Source organism: Scyliorhinus torazame, chromosome 5 (genome assembly GCF_047496885.1).
Source record: "Scyliorhinus torazame isolate Kashiwa2021f chromosome 5, sScyTor2.1, whole genome shotgun sequence".
NCBI lineage: Eukaryota > Metazoa > Chordata > Chondrichthyes > Carcharhiniformes > Scyliorhinidae > Scyliorhinus > Scyliorhinus torazame.
In genome coordinates this window covers 153,847,675-153,872,402 of record NC_092711.1, presented here as the reverse complement: position 1 = coordinate 153,872,402, position 24,728 = coordinate 153,847,675, and the positions used below count along the sequence as shown (strand labels likewise).

The 24,728-nt window shown below is 48.7% G+C and overlaps 1 protein-coding gene and 1 long non-coding RNA gene across 3 annotated transcripts; one reads left to right on the top strand and one right to left on the bottom strand.

The window, feature by feature from the left end:
- Positions 1 to 9,474: 9,474 nt before the first annotated feature.
- LOC140420118 (uncharacterized) lies at positions 9,475 to 15,947 on the bottom strand. Of its 2 annotated transcripts, none has more exons than XM_072504135.1 (3): positions 15,590 to 15,947; positions 12,258 to 12,681; positions 9,475 to 11,054 (listed from the first exon to the last, which is right to left on the bottom strand). In XM_072504135.1, the coding sequence occupies exon 3, from the start codon at positions 11,005 to 11,007 to the stop codon at positions 9,733 to 9,735; it is 1,275 nt and encodes a 424-aa protein (XP_072360236.1). In that variant the 5' UTR covers positions 11,008 to 11,054; positions 12,258 to 12,681; positions 15,590 to 15,947; the 3' UTR covers positions 9,475 to 9,732. The 2 variants fall into 2 exon arrangements, with proteins under 2 accessions (XP_072360236.1, XP_072360235.1); XM_072504134.1 differs by having other exon boundaries at positions 12,137 to 12,681; positions 15,590 to 15,946.
- Positions 15,948 to 16,060: 113 nt separating this feature from the next.
- LOC140420141 (uncharacterized) lies at positions 16,061 to 22,871 on the top strand. Its single transcript, XR_011946198.1, has 2 exons — positions 16,061 to 16,391; positions 20,898 to 22,871. It is a non-coding gene; the product is annotated as an uncharacterized lncRNA (long non-coding RNA).
- The last annotated feature ends 1,857 nt before the right edge of the window (positions 22,872 to 24,728 follow it).

Genomic DNA, 24,728 nt, shown 5'->3' with positions numbered 1-24,728 from the left:
CAATGTGATATGTTCACAGAACGTTCCAAACACAAAAGCAAAGTGAATATGATTTACCTTCAAAGCAACCTTTCATTCTGTGATCCACATTAAATATGAAATTAGATTTTCGCAACAATTCTCAAAGAGAATAAGTGGGCTGGAAGCAAACTTATGAGATCAACCAGTCCAGCAGGAAGGAACCATCCCACTTCTACTAGCTTTCAGATTGAACATGATCCAGTCATGGGAGTGAGAAACAGCAGCAATAACAATAGAATTCGAACACTGTAATCACTGGTGAGCTTGTTCAGGTCTCAGTTCAGATAACCGACTGAATCTCTACCCACACAGTGAGCTGGAGAATTGTCTCTCCCCAGTGAGAACTCGTTGGTATGTCAGCAGATTGGATGACCAGGTGAATCCCTGCCCCCACTCATAGGGAGCTGGTCAAGGGCCTCTCCCCGGTGTGAACTCACTGATGTGTTAGCAGATTGAACTGTTGCTAACACAATTATATCTTTGTTTTTCAAACAAGGTGAAGAAGCAGTGCACAATATTTTAGATGTGGCCTCACCAAGACCCTGCACAACTTCCATTCCCCTTCTACTAGCAAACCAACGTTTTGTGATTCCTGTACCAGGACACCCAGATTTCTCTGTACCACTTAGTATTGCAATCTCGCTCCATTTAAATAGGATACTGTTTCTCTATTCCTCTTGCCAAAGTGAACATGCTCATATTCTCTCACATCATATTCCATCTGCATTTTTCCCCCACACACTTAACCTGCCTGCATCTTTTTGTAGACATAGAATTTACAGTGCAGAAGGAGGCCATTTGACCCATCAAGCCTGCACCAGCCCTCGGAAAGAGCACCCTACTTATCCCCACCCTTCCACCCTATCCCCCTAACCCGTTCTAACCAAGCAGTTAAACTGGGACTCACTGACATCTCATCTGAAAGATGGTACCTCCAACAGAGCAGCACTACCGCAGTGCTGCACTGCAGTATCAGCCGAGTTTTGTTCTACAGTCCTGAATGGGAAGATGAGCCCAGAACTTTGGAACTCAAGAGGTAGGAGTGTTACCCACTGAGTTCTGACTGACAGTGAAGGTGAAGAGGACTGGGAGGAGGTATGTGCGGAGCATCAAAACCATCGCAGACCAGGTGGGCCGATTGGCCTGATTCTTTGATGTCCATTCTATGTCATTTCAACCAGTGGAACATTTCAGCCACTGAATGATCAATTTCATATTAAGGATTGTTTGGGTGTAATGCTGAAAGCAAACTTTTTTTGTAAAATAATTTCAGCTGAGTGTTTCTGAATGAATGAGGCGAGATCACAGGCAGCAGTTCTTAAAGAGACAGCAGTTCTTAAAGAGACAGCAATTCTGAAAGAGACACCGATCACCCAGAAAATCTGCAGCCCAAGTGATCCCACATCAATGATATCACACAGGTTGTTCAATCCAAATCTGTTTTTTTTACATAATCCAGAATATTAAACTCTAGTCCAGTTACAGGGGGCTGTAACTTCAGCAGAATGGAACTCCAAGTGGCAGAATGAATAAGGTTTGATCCTGAACAGCAGCAACAACAGTAAGATCCTTCTCCCTCTCAAATGTTTTTCCCCACACACTCCCTCCTCCTTGTTGATTTTAATACTGATTCATCCGAATATCCGCCTCCTGCTTTCCTCCCAATTCTCCTCCCTTGAAGGTGCTGACTCTCGGGTTCAGTTTCACTCTCACCCATTGCCCTCCCCAAATGTCACCCAGGAGTCTAAATCTTTACACCTGAAGTGAACAAATTGTTTTCTTTTTTTTTAAACAAACAATTTTATTGAGGTATTTTAGGCATATAGAAAAAGTGACATTGTACAGTACAAAAAAAAAGTCAAGACACAAATTACAATTTAAACATAGTGCAAACCTCGGCTCTGTTCACGCATGGACCTGCCTCAATATCCCCCTACTCTACTCTACTCTACCCTAGCCCCCCTCCTCCCACCCCCCCCCCCACTGCTGACGCTTATAAATGGCTGCCACCTGAGGGTGAACCCTAGTAGCGAACCTCTTAAGGCGAACTTGACTTTCTGTAGGCCAAGAAAGCTTGCCATGCCCGATAGCCATACCTCAGCCCTCGGGGGCTTTGAGTCCCTCCATGCTGACAGTATTCGTCGCCGGGCTACCAGGGAAGCAAAGGCCAGTACATCGGCCTCCCTTTCTTCCTGGATTCCCGGGTCCTCCGAAACCCCAAAGATTGCCACCTCCGGACTCATTACCACCCCAGTTTTCAACACCCGGGACATGACCTCTGCGAATCCCTGCCAATACCCCCCAAGTTTAGGGCACGACCAGAACATGTGTACATGTTTAGCTGGACCTCCAGCTCATCTAGCACACTTGTCCTCCAGCTTGAAGAATTTACTCATCCGGGCCACCGTCATGTGGGCCCGGTGCACGACCTTAAACTGGATCAGGCTGAGCCTGGCGCATGATGCGGTCGTGTTTACTCTGCTCAGGGCTCACACCGATACTCTTACCTCCCCTACATGCCACCTCCACTGGCGCCAGATCCGAAGAGCCGCCACCACTTTCGGGCTGGTGGAGTACCGTGCCGGCGAAAGTGGCAGAGGCATCGTGACCAGGGCTGCTAAGCTAGTGCCCCTGCACGAAGCAGCCTCCATCCACTCCCAAACCGACCCCGCACCCACCATCCATTTCCTTATCACCGCTGTGTTGGCTGCCCAGTAATAGTTGCTGAAGTTCGGCAACGCCAGCCCCTCTTCTCCTCTGTTCCTTTCAAGCATCGCCCTCTTCATCTGCGGGGACTTCCCAGCCCATACAAATCCCAGAATAAATTTATTCAGCCTCTTAAACCTCTTTAGGGCAGCACGGTAGCATTGTGGATAGCACAATTGCTTCACAGCTCCAGGGTCCCAGGTTCGATTCCGGCTTGGGTCACTGTCTGTGCGGAGTCTGCACATCCTCCCCGTGTGTGCATGGGTTTCCTCCGGGTGCTCCGGTTTCCTCCCACAGTCCAAAGATGTACAGGTTAGGTGGATTGGTCATGATAAATTGCCCTTCGTGTCCAAAATTGGCCTTAGTGTTGGGTAGGGTTCCTGGGTTATGGGGATAGGATGGAGGTGTTGACCTTGGGTAGGGTGCTCTTTCCAAGAGCCGGTGCAGACTCGATGGGCCGAATGGCCTCCTTCTGCACTGTAAATTCTATGATGATAAAGAAGGACCGCGGGATAAAGATGGGGAGACACTGAAAAACAAACAAGAACCGCGGGAGAATCGTCATCTTAACAGTCTGCACCCTCCCCGCCAACGACAGCGGGAGCGCATCCCACCTCCGGACCTCCTCCCTCACTCGTTCCACCAGTCGGGACAGGTTGAGTTTGTGCAACCTGCCGCAGTCCCATGCCACCTGAATCCCCAAATATCGAAAACTCTCCCCCACTAGCTTGAACGGCAACCCCTTCAGCCTACTCTCCTGCCCCCTCGCCTGAATTACAAACAACTCACTCTTAGCCGTGTTCAGTTTGTATCTGGAGAATCGGCCAAATTCCCTCAGGGTTGCCATAATACCGTCCATCCCCACCATTGGGTCCGATACATATAACAGCAGATCATCCGCGTATAACGAGACTCAATGTTCCACTCCCCCCGGACCAGCCCTTTCCAGTCCCCAGAAGCTCAGCGCAATTGCCAGCAGCTCGATGGCCAGCGCAAACAGCAGTGGGGAGAGAGGGCAGTCCTGTCTTGTCCCACAGTGCAGTCTAAAGTAGTCCGATGTCATCCTGTTCGTCCTTACACTCGCCTTCGGGGCCTGATACAATAGCCTAACCCAGTCGATGAACACCCCGCCCCCCCCCGAACCGTCCTTGTACCTCCCACAGATAATCCCACTCGACCCGGTCAAAAGTCTTTTCAGCATCCATGGCTACCACTATCTCTACCTCCCTACTCTCCGGGGGCATCATAATCACGTTGAGCAGCCTTCTTATGTTGGCCACCAGCTGCCTCCCCTTTACAAACCCGGTTTGGTCCTCCACAATTACATCCGGTACACGGTCCTCAACTCTGGTCGCCAAAATCATGGCCAGTAACTTGGCGTCTACATTAATCAAAGAGATCGGCCTGAATGACCCACAGGCCTCCTGGTCCTTATCCCGTTTCAGAATGAGCGAGATGGTGGCCTGCAACATGGTCGGGGGTAAACTCCCTCTGTCTCTTGCCTCATTGAAGACCCTGACCAGCACCGGCCCCACTATCCCGGCAAATTGTTTGTAAAACTCCACTGGATACCCGTCCGGCCCCAGGGCTTTACCCGACTGCATTACCTTCAGACTCCCCAACACCTCTTTCATCCTGACCAGGGCCCCCAGTCCGTCCACCAACACCCTCCCCACTCTTGGGAATGTCAGTCCATCCAAGAATCACCTCATCCCCCCGCCCGCCCCCCCCCCCCGGCCCCGGTCGGTTCCAAAGTGTACAGCTCCCTATAAAAGTCCCTAAAAACCTTGTTCAGCCCTGTTGGATCACCCACTAGATTACCTTCCACATCCACTACCCTCCCTATTTCCCTAGCCACTTCCCTCTTCTTCAGCTGCTGCGCAAGCATTCTACTGGCCTTCTCCCCATGCTTATAAATCACACCTATTACCTTTCTAAGCTGCTCTACAGCCTTGCCTGTAGTCAGCACCCCAAATTCGGCCTGCAGCCTCTGTCGTTTCCTGAGTAACTGTGGCCTTGGGGATTCCGGGTAACTCCTGTCTGTCTGTAGAATTTCCTTAATCAGTCGGTCCGTCTCTGCCCTACCTGTCCTGTCCCTGTACGCCCGGATTGAAACCAGCTCCCATCTCACCACTGCCTTCAGTTCCTCCCAGAGCACCGCTGCCGAGACTTCTCCAGTATTGTTCACCTGCAGGTAATTCTGCATGCATTTCCTCAGCCCCTCGCACACCGCCTCGTCCGCGATTAGTCCAACTTCCAGCCTCCATGGTGGGCGCTGAAAGCTGTCCTTACAAAACTGCAGGTCTACCCAGTGCGGAGCATGGTCCAATATGGCAATTGCCGAATATTCTGCCCCCACCATTCCGGCCAGCAGGTCCCTACTCACAACAAAGTAGTCAATTCGAGAATACACCTTGTGGATGTGGGAGTAGTACGAGAACTCCCTCGCCGTCGGCCGGCTAAATCTCCACGGATCTGCTCCCCCCATTTGCTCCATGAACCCTCTCAGTTCCTTTGCCATCGCTGGCAACCTGCCCGTTCTTGAGCATGACCGGTCCAGGCTCGGGTCCAGGACTGTATTAAAGTCTCCACCCATGATCAGCTTACGCGAGTCCAAGTCGGGGATCATCCCGAGCATCCTCCTAATAAAATCCACATCGTCCCAATTAGGGGCACACACACTGACCAGGACTACTCTCACCCCTTCGAGCTTACCCCTCACCATAACGAACCTGCCACCCCCATCCACAACTGTGCCCTCCGCCTCAAATTGTACCCTTTTATTAATCAGGATCGCAACCCCCTCGTCTTAGAATCAAGCCCCGAATGAAAGACCTGACTGACCCAGCCCTTCCTTAACCTAACCTACTTTCAGGTGCGTCTCCTGCAACAAGACTATGTCCGCCTTCAGAACCCGCAGGTGCGCAAACACACGCGCCCTCTTCACCGGCCCGTTTAACCCTCTAACGTTCCAGGTGATCAGCCTGGTTGGGGGGGCACTGCATTCCCCCCCCCTTTGCCGATCAGCCATCCCCTTTCCTTGGCCAGCTCCCCAGACATGTGTCGCGCTTTCTCTGGCCCGCCTCCTGGCCGGCTCCACCCATGACCTCCTCTCGGTTACCATGCCCAGTTCTTATCCCCGTCAGCAGAACAACTCCCCCCCCCCCCCCCCCCCCCAGCAACACCATCCTATCACCTAACCTTTGCCCTAATCGAACTATATGGACACCCCCCACCTCGGCTCCCGTTGACCAGCTGCACTCAGCTAGCCTGGGGCTCCCAGCCTCGGCTCCAGCCCGTCTCCCACCGATTGTTCCCAGTCACCCCTCCCCCTCCACATCACTTCCCCAGATCAGCCCGACTGAAGCAAACGCTCTATACAAGTCATAAACAACCCCCGCAATAGCACAATTCAAGTTAAACAAGAAAAAAAGAGATAAGAAATAACAGGCACTCTCATACAGACACAGAAAAAAAAATTGCACAAAGTTCCCCTGAAGCATCCATTTTAACCCAACCCTTGAAAACTGTTTTCTTTAATTCCCCTCCAGCCAGACTCCAACTAAGCAAAGAGCCCAAACAGGAAACATTGAGGTAAACCACGCAAAAAACCACAACAAAAAAAAAGATACATCCCAAAACAGGAGAGACACCACATATACTTAAAAGCTCTAACATGAGTCCAAACGCCCTCAGCTCAGGGCCAGCCCTTGCTTCTTAACGAAGTCAAACGCGGGAACACCTTGTTCCCCAGCAACTTCTGAAACATACCCACTACATATGCGGCAGCGTCTAGCCCCTCTGGCCCCTCCGGGAGGCCCACGATTCTCACGTTCTGCCGGCGAGATCTGTTGTCCAGGTCCTCCAGCCTTTCCAGAAGCACTTTTTGCTGGTCCCTCAGCCTCTGAATTTCCACATCCGCCACCGTTTGAAAGTCAGCCTGCTCCTCCACTGACTTCTCCAACTGCTGGAGCTTCTCAGCCTGATCATCCAGCCTTTTTCCCATCCGATCAATCGACTTCTGAAGTGGCTCCAAGTTGTCACGCTTCAGAGCCAAAAAGCCCTCCTGCATAGTCTGCAGCAGCTGCTCCATTGTGGGCTGGGCTGTCGGCTCCTTGCTCTGAACACCAGCCATGCTAGTCTCTCTCACAGCCTCCACTGTGCCCTTACTCGACCACTTCTTCTGCTGTTTACGGTCCCTCCGGCTTCTTAAGTCCATACAATTCTGTATGGGTCCAGTGCCTGAGTACTATTGCTTTCCAGTTCTGCGCTCAAAAGCGCAAAAAAGTCAGGAGAAAAGGTCCAAACATCCGACCGAAACGGGAGCCACCAAATGTGCGACCTACTCCATCATAGCCGTCACCGGAGGTCCGTATTCTTTTGTATTAATGGGATAGTCAAAGTATCTTCCACCATAAAGACTGATGCAAAAAAATCTGTTTAACACCTCTGCCACTTCCTTGTTCCCCATAACTGACATAGTGGCATGGAGGCACATGGTGGTTAGCACTGTTGCTTCACAGCTCCAGGGACCCAGGTTCAATTCTCGGCTTGGGTCACTGTCTGTACGGAGTCTCCATGTTCTCCCCAAAACTGCGTGGGTTTCCTCCGGGTGCTCCGGTTTCCTCCCACAAGTCCCAAAAGATGTGCTTGTTAGGTGAATTGGACATTCTGAATTCTCCCTCTGTGTACCCGAAAAGGTGCCGGAGTGTGGCGACTGGCGGATTTTCACAGTAACTTCATTGTCGTGTTAATGTAAGCCTATTTGTAACAATAATAAAGATTATAATAATAAAGAATATTATTACTATCTCCTCAGATCTATTTTCTGAGGGGCCTGTGGAGTTGATGTGTCAATCAGATCAGCCGGGAACGTATTGAATGGTGGAGCAGGCTCGAGGGGCCGAGTGGCCTACTCCTGCTCCTAATTCGTATGTTATCACATCCTTTACAATAGAATGTAGCATTTTACCCTCCTACTGATGTCAGGCTAATGGGTCTGTGGTTCCCCGTTTTCTCTCTCTCCTTAAATAGTGGGGTTACATTTACCACCTTCCAATCTGCAGGAACCATTCCAGAATCTATAGAATTGTGAAAGATGATCACCAATGTATCCACTATCTCTACAGCCGCCTCTTTCAACACTCTGGGATGTGGAGCATCAGCTTTTGGGGATTTATTAACTTTCACTCCCATTATTTACTCCAGTACTACTTTTTCACTAATACTAATCTCTTGCAGTTCCTCGTGCTCACAGGTCCCTTGGTGCTCTCGTGTTTTTGGGACGATTTCTGTATCTTCCTCTGTGAAGACAGACACACATTGTTTAGTTTCTCTGCCATTTCCTTATTCCCCATTATAAACTCTCCTGTCTCTGCCTGGAATGGACCCACATTGGTCTTTGCTAATCTTTTCCTTTTCACATTCCTATAGGATCTTTTCCAGTTCTCCCCAGTTTGCTCTCATATTCTATTTTCTCTTTATCAGTTTCTTGGTCCTCCTTTGCTGAATTCTAAAACAAGTTCCCAATCCTCAGGCTCACTACTATTTTGGCCACTTTATGAGTCTCCTCCATTTATCTAATGGAATCTTTAACTTTTCTTGTTAGCCACAGTAACTTCATTTTTGCTTCTGAAAGGAATCTATATTTTATGTAAATAAAATGCGAGTGGTTGCCGGTCTATTGTCTATCGTCATACAAAGAACAACAAAGAACAAAGGACAGTGCAGCACAGGAACAGGCCCTTCGGCCCACCAAGCCTACTCGGATCATGATGTCTGTCTAAACTAAAACCTTCTGTGCTTCCAGGGTCTGTATCCGTCTATTCCCATCCGATTCATGTATTCGTCAAGGTGCCTCTTAAACGTCACTATCGTACCTGCTTCCACCACCTCCTCCGGCAGCGAGTTCCAGGCACTCACCACCCTCTGTGTAAAAAAATGTCCTCGCACATCTCCTCTAAACTTTGCCCCTCGCACCTTAAACCTGTCACCTGGTAATTGACTTTTCCAACCTGGGTAAAAGCTTCTGACTATCCACTCTGTCCATGCCACTCAATTTTGTAAACTTTTATCAGGTCGTCCCTCAAGCTCCGTCGCTGGAGTGAAAACAATCCGAGTTTATCCAACCTCTCCTCATAGCTAATACCCTCCAGGCCAGGCAACATCCTGGTAAACCTCCTCTGTACGCTCTCCAAAGCCTCCACATCCTTTTGGTAATATGGTGACCAGAATTGTCGGCAATATTCCACGTGTGGCCTAACTAAGGTTCTGTACAGCTGCAGCATGACTTGCCAATTTTTATACTCAATGCCCCGACCAATGAAGACAAGCATGCCGTCTGCCTTCTTAGCTCCTTATCCACCCGCGTTGCCACTTTCAGTGATATATTTATTGTAATTTCCCAATCTACCACAGACAATTTGCCCCTCATACCATGACAGTTTCCTTCTGCGAGAAACACCCAGATAAATTAGACAAAAGAACCATGTAGCCACCATAGCCCATCTTCATGGCAGCTTTGGGAACTAAATATCTTCCAACCTGCAAACACCTTTTCATTCTGTGCTCCTCGTCAAACTTGGAATCAGATCATCACAATGAGGCTCAAAAATGGTCAGCCCACCGGAGGCAGAGGTGTTAGACCGGCCAGTCCAGCAGAAAGAAACCCTCCAATCATCACCATTCACCAGATGTCAGAATGAACAAAATGCAGTCCTGGATGTCAGTGAGAGCAGAAACAATAACAACAGAGCCAACATCTGTAATTTATTGTGAACTTGTTGGAATCACAACAGGTGTGATGAATCACAAAACCCCTCCCCACATTGACAGCAGATGAATGGTCTCTCCCCAGAATTAACTCGCTGGTGTCTCCGTAGTTGGGACGGTTCATTGAATGTCGCCCCTGCTCAGAGTAGGTGAATTGCCTCTTCCAGGTGTGAGCTTGCTCGTGTTCCTACAGGGTGTATGGATATCTGAATCCCTTCTCTCACTAAGAGCAGGTTAACGCCTTCCCCCCGTGTGAACTCGCTGGTGTGTCTGCAGGTGGGATAACCGAGCGAATCCCTTTCCACACTGAGAGCAAGTAAAGTGCCTCTCCCCAGTGTGAATTCGCTGGTGTGTCCGCAGGTTCGATGAAGTAGTGAATCCCTTCTCACACTGAGAGCAAATGAATGGCTTCTCCCCAGTGTGAACTCGCTGATGTATCCGCAGGACGGATGATTGAGTGAATCCCTTCTCACACTGAGAGCAGGTGAACGGCTTCTCCCCGGTGTGAACTCGCTGGTGTATCTGCAGATTAGATGAAGTCGTGAATCCCTTCTCACACTGAGAGCAGGTGAATGGCCTATCCCCAGTGTGAAGTCGCTGGTGTGTCCGCAGGCTCAGTAAAGTACTGAATCCCTTCTTACACTGTGAGCAGATGAACGGCCTCTCCTCAATGTGAACTTGCTGGTATGTCCGCAGGTTCGATGAAGTAGCGAATCCCTTCTCACACTGAGAGCAGGTGAACAGCTTCTCCCCAGTGTGAAGTCGCTGATGTATCCGCAGGTTGGAAAACTGAGTGAATCCCTTCCCACACTGAGAGCAAATGAATGGCTTCACCCCAGTGTGAATTTGCTGGTGTGTCTGCAGGCTGGATAACACAGTGAATCCCTTCTCACACTGAGAGCAGGTGAATGGCCTCTCCACAGTGTGAACACGCTGGTGTCTCTGGAGTTGGGGTAACACAGCGAATCCCTTCTTACACTGAGAGCAGGTGAATGGCTTCTCCCCAGTGTGAACTCGCTGATGTATCTGCAGGCTGGATAACCGAGTGAATCCCTTCCCACACTGAGAGCAGGTGAACGGCCTCTCCCCAGTGTGAACTCGCTGATGTCTCTGCAGATAGGATAACTTACAGAATCCCTTCTCACACTGAGAGCAGGTGAATGACCTCTCTCCAGTGTGAACTCGCCGGTGTGACTGCAGGGCGGATAACTGAGCGAATCCCTCCTCACACTGAGAGCAGGTGAACGGCTTCTCCCCAGTGTGGACTCGCTGGTGTTTCTGCAGGTCGGATAAAGTAGTGAATCCCTTCTCACAATGAGAGCAGGTGAACGGCCTCTCCGCAGCGTGAACTCGCTGGTGTCTCTGCAGGGTGCATAACACAGTGAATCCCTTCCCACACACAGAGCAGGTAAATGGCCTCTCCCCAGTGTGAATGCGACGATGAATGTCCAGCTGAGATGGAGCCATAAATCCCTTCCCACAGTCCCTACATTTCCACCGTTTCTCCATGTTTTGGGTCTCTTCGTGTCTCCCCAGGTTTGACGATCAGTTGAAGCCTGTAAAAGAAAAATGGGAAAATATGTCATTTGAAACATGGAAGTCTGGCAATACCTGGATAAGGTACATGAGAGAATGTAGGGAAAAATTCCATGAAGGGTTAACAGCTGCTGCAAAAGAAAGTTTTGAAATGCAGATAGCCTTTATCAAACAGGCGTTAAGAAAACAGCTTGTGACTATTCAAGCTGCAAAACTGATGTATGTCTTTTAAGTCACAGCAGATTGAACTTTTAGTTATATGGAAAAAAGCAATATTTCGCACCTTCTTTGAAGTTAATTATTTTAGTAAGCAGCAAAAAAAGAATTGCTAGGATTTTCAGTTGAATTGGGTGACAAATGTTTAGGTGTGAAATTCTGCTGACGCCAGGTGAATATGGGAAGCTGGACCCAACGTGTCCACGGGAACACAGGTTAGCCCCAAATTGGAGTCAGAGTTCTGAGCTGGGGGCAAAAAGCACCTTTAGAAATGACAGAAACTAGATGTAACACCCCTCTGGGATCAAAGTACTTTTGAACATCACAAAGGAAACAATGGAATCAGAGTTCGATGAGCTGAAGTCATGCTGAATATGAATACATAGTCATGTTAGAAATAATTCAGATTAAAGGTACCTTGTTCAATCACGAGTAAAATAAAGTTACTTTATGATAATGTCATATCAACTTAATAACTGCTGGAAGAGAATATAAACCCTAAAAAAGGGGATAGCCAGCAGAGCCAGCTCTCATAGCTCGGTCATGGAAAGAATAGAACATAGCAACCGAGCAGAACAGCGAATCCATCTGAGGAAGACCAACAGCTAAAGAAGAGAGAATCAGCTCTCATAGCTCGGCCATGGGAAGGATAGAGCATAGCAACCGAGCGGAACAGCTAATCCATCTGAGGAAGATCAAAAGCTAAAGAAGAGAGATTGTCAAGGTGGACCTGAAGGTCTTTTCAACCAACCAGGAGAATCCAGAAGCAAGATCTTTTTACTTTTCTGTAAATACAGTGATTGCATCTTTTAAAAGAAAAAATATATAAAATAACTGAAAAGTGTTAACCTGAAACAGTGGTTATTATAAAGTCTACTTTACTTACTTAGCAACGCGGGATCCAGGATCGATGCTACAAAGTGGTAAGTAGATAAAATTCTCCAATGAAGATATGGGTTATACCGGGGGATAACTTGAAAATACAGTTTGACCTGAATAGCACCCACCTAAGTCTGCATAGGAGTCAGGGAGTGAGAATCCCTGTTCACCATTTAGAATGTCTTATTGTCCCTTTTTGGTATAGGGGGAATTCTAAGAATAGTGGTGAGTCTTTTACTTCAAGCCTCGTCCACACAGAACATGTGTACGGTCTCTCCCCGCTGTGAATGGTGTGATGTTTTTTCTGGCTGTGTAACTGGTTAAAGCTCTTTCCAGTCAGTGCCCTGAAACACTCTCACTCGGGTGTGTGTGTCTCGGTGCTTTTCCAGTCACACTGATGTTTAAAATAATTTGAAGCCGACAGAACAGACAAATATTTCTCCTTCTAGATTTAAACTCCGGTGAAACTCAGTTCCAACGAATTGAAAGACTCAGTCAGATTGAGACGTAAAGTTTGAGAGTTCTGTTTGTAATTCCTCCTCTTCTAATATCCTGCAAAACAATTTACAAAAGACATCATTGTCAGTACAGAATAGAAATTCAGAACAGACAATTCTAGTTCCTAGAGAACATTCTTTCCTCTCTCATTCCCCAAAAGCTGTAAATCTCCATCCCACACACTCTCCCTCCATTCTCACTCTAATATTCTAACATTATCTAATATTCACCCTCCCAATTCTCCTGAAGGTGCTGGTTCAGGCTGATTGACAGATCCATGCTCACTGCTTCCTGTCCTGGTCACAGAGATCATAACTAATCGGACCTGTAGTCACCCATTCGGCCCATCGAGCCTGCTTGTCTATTTTGTTGGATCATTGGCCGATCTATGTCAGCAAATTTATCCGTGTTACTGACCAGAGGCTGAATGTGCTGACTCAATATCTGTGACCTTATGAGGCCAAGCTGTAAAACACCAAAGAAAGGATCGACGATCCCAAGGAGAGATTCCTGAATGTTGAGCAAGATGCCTCCTCGGGGGAGGCAAGATTTAAATCCTTGGAGAACCGGCTGAGTGGAGTGGGGGAGGTCATAGATCATAGAATTTACAGTGCAGAACGAGGCCATTCGGCCCATCAAGTCTGCACCGGCTCTTGGAAAGAGCACCCTATCCAAGCCCACACCTCCACCCTAGCCCCATAACCCAGTAACCCCATCCGACACAAAGGGCAATTTTGGACACTAAAGGCAATTTAGCATGGCCAATCCACCTAACCTGCGCATCTTTGGACTGTGGGAGGAAACCGGAGCACCCGGAGGAAACCCACGCACACAAGGGGAGAACGTGCAGACTCCGCACAGACAGTGACTCAAGCCGGGAATCGAACTTGGGATCCTGGAGCTGTGAAGCAATTGTGCTAACCACTATGCTACCGTGCTTCCCCTGGAGGTCTTGGAGAACCGAGGGTCAGAGAAAAAACATCCGAGTCGTTGGCCTGCCAGAAGGTGTGGAGGGTAAGGTTCCGATTAGGTTCTTCGAGGACCGGCTGCCACATTTTCTCAAGCTGGATGTGAAGCCTGGGTGTTTCAAATTAGAAAGGGCATTGGATCCTGTCTTTGAGACCGAGGGATAGTTTTCATCCCAGGCCTGTAAACCTTCACTTCCACAGCTTGAAAGATCGGCAGAAGGTCCTGAAGACGGGTAAGGTGAGGTGGGACCCGGCTCCATGAGGGAGTGAGGATTTCCTTCTTCCAGGACTTTTCGGCAGCCACACAAACGAAGCATCGAGGCTTCGATGAAGTTTGAAGGGAACGCAAGGCTGCGGGAGTGAATTATGTCGCTTTATCCTGAGACCCTGAAAATTGAGTCTGACAACTCGGGTCAAGTCTTTTGATAATCCGACTACTGCCTTGGCCTTCATTAAATCCATGAAGGGCAAGGATTTGGAGGGATGGTTTGCAGCTCGGACTAACTCAGGCTCTAATCCGGACTCTTTCCCTATCATGGTGTTGTTGTCTGAATTTGCTATCTTTTATCCTGTTGAAGGGAGTTGTTATTCTGTGAGGGCCAATTGAATGTCTTCTTCTCCTCCCTCGAGTGTTACAGGGACTCATATTATCTTATCTCAGTTATGGTAGATGTATCCCGAGGGTAACGATAGTCTGGCAGTGGGGTTAACCCTCCAGGTCCTCAGTCATATTGAGGAAAGTCCCCTTGGATCTATTGTGGTCGTGATTCTTTTGTATTTTTGTTATTATGGGAGGGTTGATAGGTTGTTGACTTTATCCTACTCTGGTACAGACGGGGCTTTTATCCGTGAAAGGAGCAGTTTGGGGATACTTTGGTTCCTCTGGTGTAAAGTGAGTTGGACGAGGGGGTAATGGCATATGCCTGATTGTGGTATGAAGATCTGTTCCTGTTCTCTCTGTCGCCTAACTAATGGCGACAGTTAATCTTCAAATTTTCTCAGGGAAAGTACGGGGGGCATCCATCACCCTATCAGAAGGAAAAAGATCCTCTCCTTTCGTAAGGAGAAAGTCGACATGAATGAATGAAAATCGCTTATTGTCACAAGTAGGCTTCAAATGAAGTTACTGTGAAAAGCCCCTAGTCGCCACATTCCGGCGCCTGTTCGGGGAGCATAGCTTTATTGCAGGAAACTCATCTCGCTTAAACTCATTTGGTGCGGCAATGTGGCACAGTGGTGAGCGCAGGTGCCTTACAGCGCCAGGGACACAAGTTCAATTCAGGCCTCGAGTGACTGCATGGGTGGAGTTTGCACCTTCTCCTCGTGTCTAGGTGGGTTTTCTCTGGGTTCTCCGGTTTCCTCACACAGGGCAAAGATGTGCAGGTTAGGTGAATTGGCCATGCAAAAAAGCCCCTCAGTGTTCAAATAGGTTAGCTAGGGTTACTGGGTGACAGTGATCGGGTGGAGGCTTGGGCCTAGGTAGGGTGCTCTTTCAAAGGCAGATGCAGAATTGGTGGGCTGAAAGGCATCCTTCTGCACTGTAGGGATTCTATGATGAGGAACACTTTAAATTGAGGCTGGATTGGTTGCGAAGGATTTTCTTTGCCTCTTTGTCATCAAGTAGCAGGGGTGTAGCAATCCTTATTAATAAAAATATCCCTTTTAAGGTTGAAACCTGCACCAAGGACAAAGGAGATAGATATGTGATCATTAGAAGTTCGGTGAATGGAGATGTAGTTTCAATAATGAATGTTTATGGATGCCCGAATGACTCCCCGGAGTTCAACTCGAAGGCGTTTGTGGACTTTGCTGTTAGCTTCGACTAACTCTTTTGTGGTTGGTGACTTCAACGGCCACAAATATCCTCTGGTAGATAAGCTCCCGGTTACCAGGAAATCCCCCACGCTGCAAGCTAGGGCGTTGGTCTCGGCTTGTGAGGAGGTGGGTTATGTGGATATTTGGGGAAATTTGCACCCGAGGGGTGGAGATTTTACCTTCTTTCCAGTCCCACGGCAATGTCAGACTAGAATCGCCGACTTCTTCGTGCCGAGGACGGACTGGTGTCCGCTTGCACCACAGGGAACATCATAAATGCGGCCCATCCCCCCCGGTTTTTCAGGAGGATCTGCTGGAGGGCTCACCCCCAGGACGAGAAAGTGGAGGTTTGATGCCTCCCTGATCAGAGATACTTCATTCACTGCACATTTTCAGGAAGAGTTTGAGTTCTTCCGTTAACTCGGCCCCTGGTATTTCCCCCTCCAGACGTGTAAAGCTCAGGCCGGGGGGGGTGATCATTTCTGTCACTGCTGATGTAAGTTGCAGAATGCTGGAGAACCAGCGGCGTCTGGAGGTTTGTTTGATGAAAGCCCAGGAGGAAGTTTCCGCCGGAGTGAAGCTCAGTCACACAAACCCCGCGCTCTGATTGGCTGGAGGACCAGAGTCCTTCCGGTAGTACAACTCTTCCCATTGGTCAATGCCTCAGCAGGAAGGTCAGGAGGTGAGCTCCTCTGTACATGCGCAGCTTCCACTCTCCTTTAGACATGCGCAGTCTCAGGCAGGGGGGAGATCACCGAGCGGCTTCCAGCTCTGGTCGGAGCCGTCAGCCGGTTGCCTGGAAACTTGTCTCGAGGAGGTGTGGAGGGAGGGGGTTGAACGGGCGGGGCTCCCACGTCTGCGCACTGGAACCCAGTGACGACTCCGCGGAATAGAGTAATTCCTATTGGCTGATTCAGGCAGGGCTCCATTGTGATGTCACAGGGGAAGTGAAGGTAAAACTTCCTCCTGTCTCCAACATCTGTGAGTAACTCTTTTATTGTCGTCACAATTATTACAGAAACCAATTTACAAGGCTCCAGGCCTCATTACACTTCAAATTGACGATTAAACACACTTCAAATTGACGATTAAACAGTCGCTTAACACAAAACAGCTGCAAGGCCCAATTACATTTCACAATAACGTTGTAACAGTCATTGAACACAAACAGCTGCAAGGCACAGGGCCGAAATACGTTTCCAGATACCAATTAGCCAGTCACTTATCACAACCAGCCACAAGGCACAGGCCCTACGCATAGTTCAAGTAACAATCGAACAGTCACATAACATGAACAGTCGTGAGGCACAAGGCCTCGAAACCCAACGACCATTCCAAAGAAAAAAGGAACAAAAAACCACAAGACACGAGTACATTTCGAGGTAACGGCCTCTGAACACATAAAACAAGCAGTCGCGAGGCACAAGGCCTCGGAACCATACGACCACTCCAAAAGAGATGAAACAAAAACCAAAAATAAAATCCACAAGACACGAGTACATTTCAAGGTGACGACCTCTAAACACATAAGACAAGCAGTCGCGAGGCACAAGGCCCCGATACAATACGGCTGCTTCGGAAACAAATATTACCCACAGGGCCTCGATACATTTTAACAGTATCATATCAAACCCAATCACCAGGCCTCAATTCACCCCAGAAAAGATTTAACAGGATAGAATCAATCACCGAACACTAATCCCTGCTCACCCACCCCTGTCCACCCTGCCCTGCAGCCGACACTCCGGAGGAAAGGCCCCTCCTCGCGAAGAGCACAGACCACCGGAGAGCCAGACCCGGGCGCGGCGGAGGAGAGAGGGTTCCCCCCTCCTGGACCCCGCCCGTAGGCACGGGACCATTCGGAGGGAGAGCAGTTTCCCACCAATTAGCATTCCACCACCAACACTAAATAATATTTCAGAGTAAACCAAAATGAGTTGTATGTCCTAGGCTGACAAAGAAAACGAAAAACAAAGAAAACAAGAAAACAAATCCCTTAGTACTCATAGAAAAGTCCATAAAAAAGAATCCATCAATTTACACGTTCCACATCATGACCCCGGCGCTCCAGCCGAAATTTCACAAGGAACAACATGTCCTCAAAGTCCTCCAATGGCAGCGGCCAGAGTCGCTCCAATGTTGGCAACAGTCGACAATGGGGAAGAAAGTCCCAGAGAAAGTCCCAACCGCCCACAGGGCGTCCAAGGGGACCGAACCCTCGGAGACCCCAGGAACGGCAGCAACCCACCCCGGGCTGCAGGCCGCCCGTCGGGCATCCACTCCCGGTCCCGACCCGCCGCTTCCAGCAGCCTATCCAGCTGCCATCCTTCCTCCATTCCTTCGTCCTCCATTGGGCAAACTCAAAACCGCCGACAGCAAACCTCGCAGTCCGAAGCAGCGTCTCCGCAGCTCAAACGCTGACTTGAAACACGAGTGGTCGCAGTACTCCGAAACCGGTCTTCTCCCCTTCCCTCGGGGACCAGGAGCGATGGGCACCGAGTTGCTGTTCCACCCCATCCAGGAAGCTCCCAGAGGCGGCCTGCCTTTCGAATCGGCCCGGCGGCGGACACCAAGCTCGCACACAACCGCCCAAGCCTCCTCCACTTGTCATCCCAGGAGTTTGGACAGTGTTGGCCGTAGCTCCCACAATCCCCCGCGCTGGGGAACCCACTCTATCCGCCGCACGGGCGGGTGATCAGGTACTGCGCATGTCCAAGGGTGAGGGGAAGCTGCGCATGTGTGGAGGAAAGCCCGCCCTCTGACCTTCCTGCTAAGGTGTTGTCCAATGGGAAAGTGGGAGGACCGGAAGGACTATGGTCTTCCAGCCAATCAGAAGGCAGATGTTGTGTTAATGATGATTGACCATGACACGGGCTGAAACCTCTTCCTGTCTCCAACATCTGTGAGTAAAACACTTTCTTTTCTCCCCCTTTCCATTTCTTTTCTCATTCTGACCTTCAATTGGTCACTTGCAGCAACAGAAGGGAAAGGAAGTGAATCCGGGGAGGGTGCAGACTCTGCAAAGCTTGGCCCAGGTCTCTCTCTCTCTCTCTCTCTCAAAGACATTGACATCTTTTGCTCCCTCAGCTTGACACATTTATTTGTTTGGCTAAAAGGGTGGTTTCTTTCCTAATGTTAACAATTAAAAGGGTTGGTTTCCCCAAAGTTCTCCCTGTGTCAATGCGGGTTTCCTGCAGGTGCTCCGGTTTCCTCCCACAAGTCCCGAAAGACGTACTGTCTGGTAATTTGGACATTCTGAATTTTCCCTCTGTGTACCCGAACAGCATGGTAGCATAGTGGTTGGCACAATTGCTTCACAGCTCCAGGGTCCCAGGTTCGATTCCCGGCTTGGGTCACTGTCTGTGCAGATTCTGCACGTTCTCCCCATGTATGCATTGGTTTCCTCCGGGTGCTCCGGTTTCCTCCCACAATCCGACGATGTGCAAGTTAGGTGGATTGGTAATGCTAAATTGTCCTTCGTGTCCAAAACTGCCCTTAGTGTTGGGTGGGGTTACTGGGTTATGGGGATAGGGTGGAGGTGTGGCCTTGGGTAGGGTGCTCTTTCCAAGAGCCGGTGCAGACTCGATGGGCCGAATGGCCTCCTTCTGCACTGTAAATTCTATAACAGACGCCGGAATGTGGCGACTCAGGGCTTTTCACAATAATTTCATTGCAGTGTTAATGTAAGCCTACTTGTGACAATAAAGATTATTATTATTAGAGTTGGCTAAAATTTAAAGGAACAGTAAATAAATGTCGGACAGAGATATGTCTAGTGGTTTTACATGGCACAGTTTAGATATATTATTATGAAAACAAATTACTGTGGATGCTGGAATCTTAAACAAAAACAGAAAATACTGGACAATCTCAGAAGGTTTGACAGCATCTGTGGAGAGAAAAGGGAACTAATGTTTCGAGTCTGGATGACTCTTTGTGACAGTTAGAGAGAACTGGAAATGGGGTCAGATTTGTACTGTAGTGGGGGAGGGGTGGAATGGAGCGGTGGGGCTGGAATAGGGCCAGCAATAGGTGGAGATATAGACAAAGATGTCGAGAACAGAAGATAAAAGGAATGCAAAGGGTGGTAATTAAGGCTAAGAAGGGCTGATAGTGGTACATAAAAAGGTTAGAATGTGTGAATGGCAGAATAAAGGTGAGCAGTGTGTAAAGGGCAACTTGAAATAATTTGAATGGGGGAGGGGAGGAGAATAATGGGGAGGGAAAAAACGATCAAAGGAAGAAATAAAAACAAAAATAAATTGATAGATAAAAATGGGGTAAATGTGGTGGAGAGTCTGAGGTTGTTGAACTCAATGTTAAGTCCGGAAGGGTGTAACATGCCTAATCAGAAGATGAGGTGCTGTTCCTCCAGTTTGCGCTGGGCTTCACCTGAACATTGCAGCAGGCCAAGGACGGACGTGTGGATTGAGAGCAGGGCAGTGAGTTGAAATGGCAAGCGGCAGGAAGGTCTGGGAACTGCTTGCGGATGGACTGGAGGTGTTCTGCAAAGCCTGGAAAAATATATTCATTTTGCTTCGGTTTGCACCCCTCTATCACCTCCACATGGTCTGTCTCCAACACTTCCCTTTCCTTCCTTGACCTTTCTATTTCAATTTCTGAGGTAGACTGTGCACTAATATCCATTACAAACCTACCGACTCCCACGGCTACGTCGACTCCAGCACTTCACACCCCACGTCCTGTAAGGGCTCCAACCCATTCCCTCAGTTCCTACACCTCCGTCGTATCTGTTCCGATGATGCCACTTTCCAAAACGGTGCTGCTGACATGTCTTCATTCTTCCTTAACCGTGGCTTCCCACCCACTGTGGTCGACGGGGCTCTCAACCGTGTCCGACCCATCTCCCACACCTCTGCCCTCCCCCTCGCTCCTCTCTCCCAGAACCAGGATAGAATTCCCACTGCCCTCACTTTTCACCCCACCAGCCTCCGCATTGAAGAAATCATCCTCCGCCAGTTCTGCCAACTCCAGCAAGATTCCACCACCAAACACAGCTTCCCCTCACTCCCCCTGTCAGCATTTGGAATTCTCTACCCCAGAGGACTGTGGAACCTCGGTCATCAAGTATTTTCAAGACTGAGATTGCTAACGTTTCAAGGGGGTGAAGTTATCGAGGGATATGGGGGATAGTGTTGGAAAATGGTGCTGAGGTAGATCGGACAATGCTCTCATTGAATGGTTGAGCAGGTTCGAATGGCTGACTGCAGCTCCGATGTGTTATGGTCCCTGTGTCCAGGACAGGAAGCAGTGAGCATGGATCTGTCAATCAGCCTGAATCAGCACCTTCAGGAGAATTGGGTGGGTGAATATTAGATACAGTGAATTGAGGGAGAGTGTGTGGGATGGATATTTACAGATGTTGCGGAATGCAAGAGAAAAGAAAGTTCCAGAGAAACTAGAATTGTTTGTTCTGAATTTCTATCCTGTACTGACAGTGATGTCTTTTGTAAATTGTTTTAACAGGAGATTCGAAGAGGACAAATTACAGACAGAAACCTAATACATGTCGTCTGGATCTGACAGTCCCTCAATTCCTTGGAACCTGAATATCATTGGCCTTCGAATCTAAAGGAGAAATGTTTGCCTCATCTGTCAACTTCAAAACATTTTGAAGTTGACAGATGAGGCAAACATTTTTCCAAGAGACTGGAAAAACACACGAGTGAGAGTGTTCCAGAGCACTGACTGTGGAAAGAGCTTTAACCAGTTACACAGCCTGAAAAAACATCACATCATTCACAGCGGACAGAGACCATACACGTGTTCTGTGTGTGGACGACGCCTCAACTGATTGTCCGAACTGGACAGACACAAGGGGACCCAAAACATGGAGAAACCATGGAAATGTGAGGACTGTGGGAAGGGATTCACAGCACCATCTGTGATGGAAATTCATCGGCGCATTCACACTGGGGAAAGGCCATTCACCTGCTCTCAGTGTGGAAAAGGATTCACTCAATTCTCTGACCTGCAGAGACACCAGCGTGTTCACACTGGGGAGAGGCCGTTCATCTGCTCTCAGTGTGGGAAGAGATTCACTTGGTTATCCATTCTGCAGACTCACCAGCGCGTTCACACTGGGGAGAGGCCGTTCACCTGCTCTCAGTGTGGGAAGGGATTCACTCAGTTATCCAGCCTGCAGAGACATGAGCGAGTTCACACTGGGGAGAAGCCGTTCACCTGCTCTCAGTGTGGGAAGGGCTTCACTCAGTTATCCCACCTGCGGAGCCACCAGCGAGTCCACACTGGGGAGAGGCCATTCACCTGCTCTCAGTGTGGGAAGGGATTCTCTCGGTTACCCACCCTGCGGACACACCAGCGAGTTCACACTGGGGAGAGGCCGTTCACCTGCTCTGAGTAGGTGAGATATTCAGTGATCCATCCCAACTATGGAGACACCGCCGAGTTCTCACTGGGGAGAGGCCGTTCACCTGCCCTCAGCTTGGGAGGATTTTGTGTTTCATCGCACATGCTCACACACCAAGTTCACAACTGATTACGGGGGTTGGATTCCGCTGTTCTGCTCTCAATTGCATCCAGGACTGCATTTTGTTAATTCTGTCAGTTGATCAATAGGGATGGGCGGAGGGTTTCTTCCTGCTGGACTGGTTGGTCTCACAAATTTGCCTCCAGTGGGCTGATGATCATTGAGCCATGTTGTGAATTCCTGGCTTCAACTTTCACGAGGATCACAGAGCGAAAGGGTGTTTGGTGGTGTAGCCATCTGGGATGGGCATTTACAAAGAAACATGGACATTTGCAAAGCCTCAAGGGAAATATAGCCAATGTAAGATTCAGGCAGGCTCAGAGCCTAAATGTATATTTGTGAACAGAACCAGACAGGATCGAAACCCCCGGCCGATTTGCAAGCTAATGACCCATTTCCCTAAGACAAAGGAACTGGTACTCGGGTATCCGATACAATTCCAGACACATCGGCGCCACTCCCTTTACTCAGGAAGCATAAACAGCCACGGTCAATGACCGCTCAGGACACGCCCAGCCATCAAGGCACCCGCCCCTTTATTGGCTCCAATCGAATACAGTGATCGAAGTCTGCCGAATTATTGGGTCCAAACCTAAGGACCGCCCAAAAGAGTGCGAAACCCCCCAAGGATAAAGAGAGACACTGCCATGTGTTCGGTCTCTTTTGGACCTGGCGCTCCGGCAATGACTGACTCCATCTGCAGCACCACGACCAGAAGCAAGTTCAAGTTCAACGCTCGCTACCAGACAGATGAGCCGAGCTGAACCACAGTTACTTCTCCAGACCCAGCAGATGCAGATTTGAACAAAGGCCACTGTTCCTCTGACCTAAGCCGGGTGCCTGAAGTTAAGTACAGGTTGTCATAGTGATAGGTGTAATTTAGCTTGTGTTTATGTTGCATGTGTAAGTTAATCTTGTGTGTAAATAAAGTATTATTGATCTTGAACGAACTAACTGGTTGTTTGGGTCATTGATCGATATCCGGTTGAACCTTGTGGCGGTATCATTTGATACCTGGCGACTCTGAAAGCATATCCTATTCATATCTAGATTAAGAAGGGCAACCTTATTAGCTGCCATATTTATAGCAAGTAAATATAGCAACAGTGGTTGGAAGATATTTAGTTCCCATTTCTGTTTGGAACCTCTGAAAGCATGCCACGTTGCCATGAAGATGGGCTATGGTGGTTACATGGTTCCTTTGTTTAATTTATCCACGTGTTTTTCACAAAGAAAACTGTCGAGATTTGAAAGGCAAGTTGTGCTGTGGTAGATTGGGACATTACAACAAAAGGTATGACAATAGACAGGCAATCACTAATTTTTAAAGTATTATTACATGTTGACATCAAATGTAGACTCCTTTAAGGAACAAACAGCCACAGGAAAAGTGATGCAACTGTGGCTAACGAGAAAATTTAAAGATTCCATTAGATCAAAGGAAGAGGCTCATAAAGAGGCCAAAATAACCGTACGCCTGTGGATTGGTGATTGATTTAGAATTCAGCAAAGGAGGACCAAGAAACTGATAAAGAGAAAATAGAATATAGGATCAAACTGACGAGAAACATAAATGCCGACTTGAAAAGCTCCTTTGAGAACGTGAAAAGAAAAAGATTAGCAAAGACCAATGTGGGTCCATTCCAGGCAGAGACAGGAGTGTTTATAATGGGGAGTAAGGAAATGTCAGAGAAACTAAACCATGTGTATCTGTCTTCACGGAGGAAGATACAGAAATCGTCCCCAAAACACGAGAGAACCAAGGGGACTAGTGAGCACGAAGAACTGGGTGTGGTCAGTTAATCCTTGTTCCACTTGTCTTCTTCAATACTCTCTTGGCTGCCTGGGAGTGGCAGTGGTCACTTGATCGGGCAGGGCAGGAGTAACTCTGTTTATTGGCTTGGGCGGAGGGTCTGTTGGGTGGTGGAGTGAGTTTCCCTTCCTGAATTGTCCCCTTTGGAGGCCCCTGGTCTGCTCCTCCTCTGCTGCTCCTCCACAGCCTGGTCTGGCAACTGCTCGGGGTAAGACCATTAGAAACTAGAGAGAGCCGTGAACACACCCCAGTCCATCACGCGAACCCGCCTCCCATCCATTGACTCTGTCTACACCTCCCGCTGCCTTGGGAAAGCGGGCAGCATAATCAAAGACCTCTCCCACCCTGGTTATTCTCTTTTCCAACCTCTTCTATTGGGCAGTGAGATACAAAAGTCTGAGAACACGCACTAACAGATCAAAAACAGCTTCTTCCCCGCTGTCACCAGACTCCTGAATAACTCTCTTCTGGACTGAACTGATCTCTTCACACACCTTCTCCACTGAGTAGTACTGCGCTCCGTATGCTTCACCCGATGCCTGTGTCTATGTATTTACATTGTGTATTTATCTATGTCCTATGTTTTGTTTTTCATGTATGGAACGATTTGTATGGACTGTACGCAGAACAATACTTGTCCCTGTACCTCAGTGCACGTAACAATAAAACAAATCAATCAAATCATCAATCAATCCTCTCGGGATAGGTTCCACTGGGGAGGTAGTAACCTGTGGGTTGGAGGGTTTGAGTGAGAGTTTGAGTGTTGTGGATCATTGATGTTTGAGCCCTCATTGGGTCTGAGGATGAGGCTGAGGGGAGAGATAGGCACCCTGCTCCAAATGGGATTATATAGTGACTTCCTGAATGCCCTCCTTGTTGAAGCAGGGTCTCCCGTGGGGTGGCAGTGTTTTGATGCCAATGAGGCTACGCAGCTCTGCCCCGAGTATCCTTTTTGTGACGGTGCACGGTGCAATGTTCTTTCATTGGGCTGATG

Coding starts and splice junctions, on each gene's coding strand:
- LOC140420118 (XM_072504135.1), bottom strand. CDS start 11,007: ATGGAGAAACGGTGGAAATGTAGGGACTGTGGGAAGGGATTTATGGCT.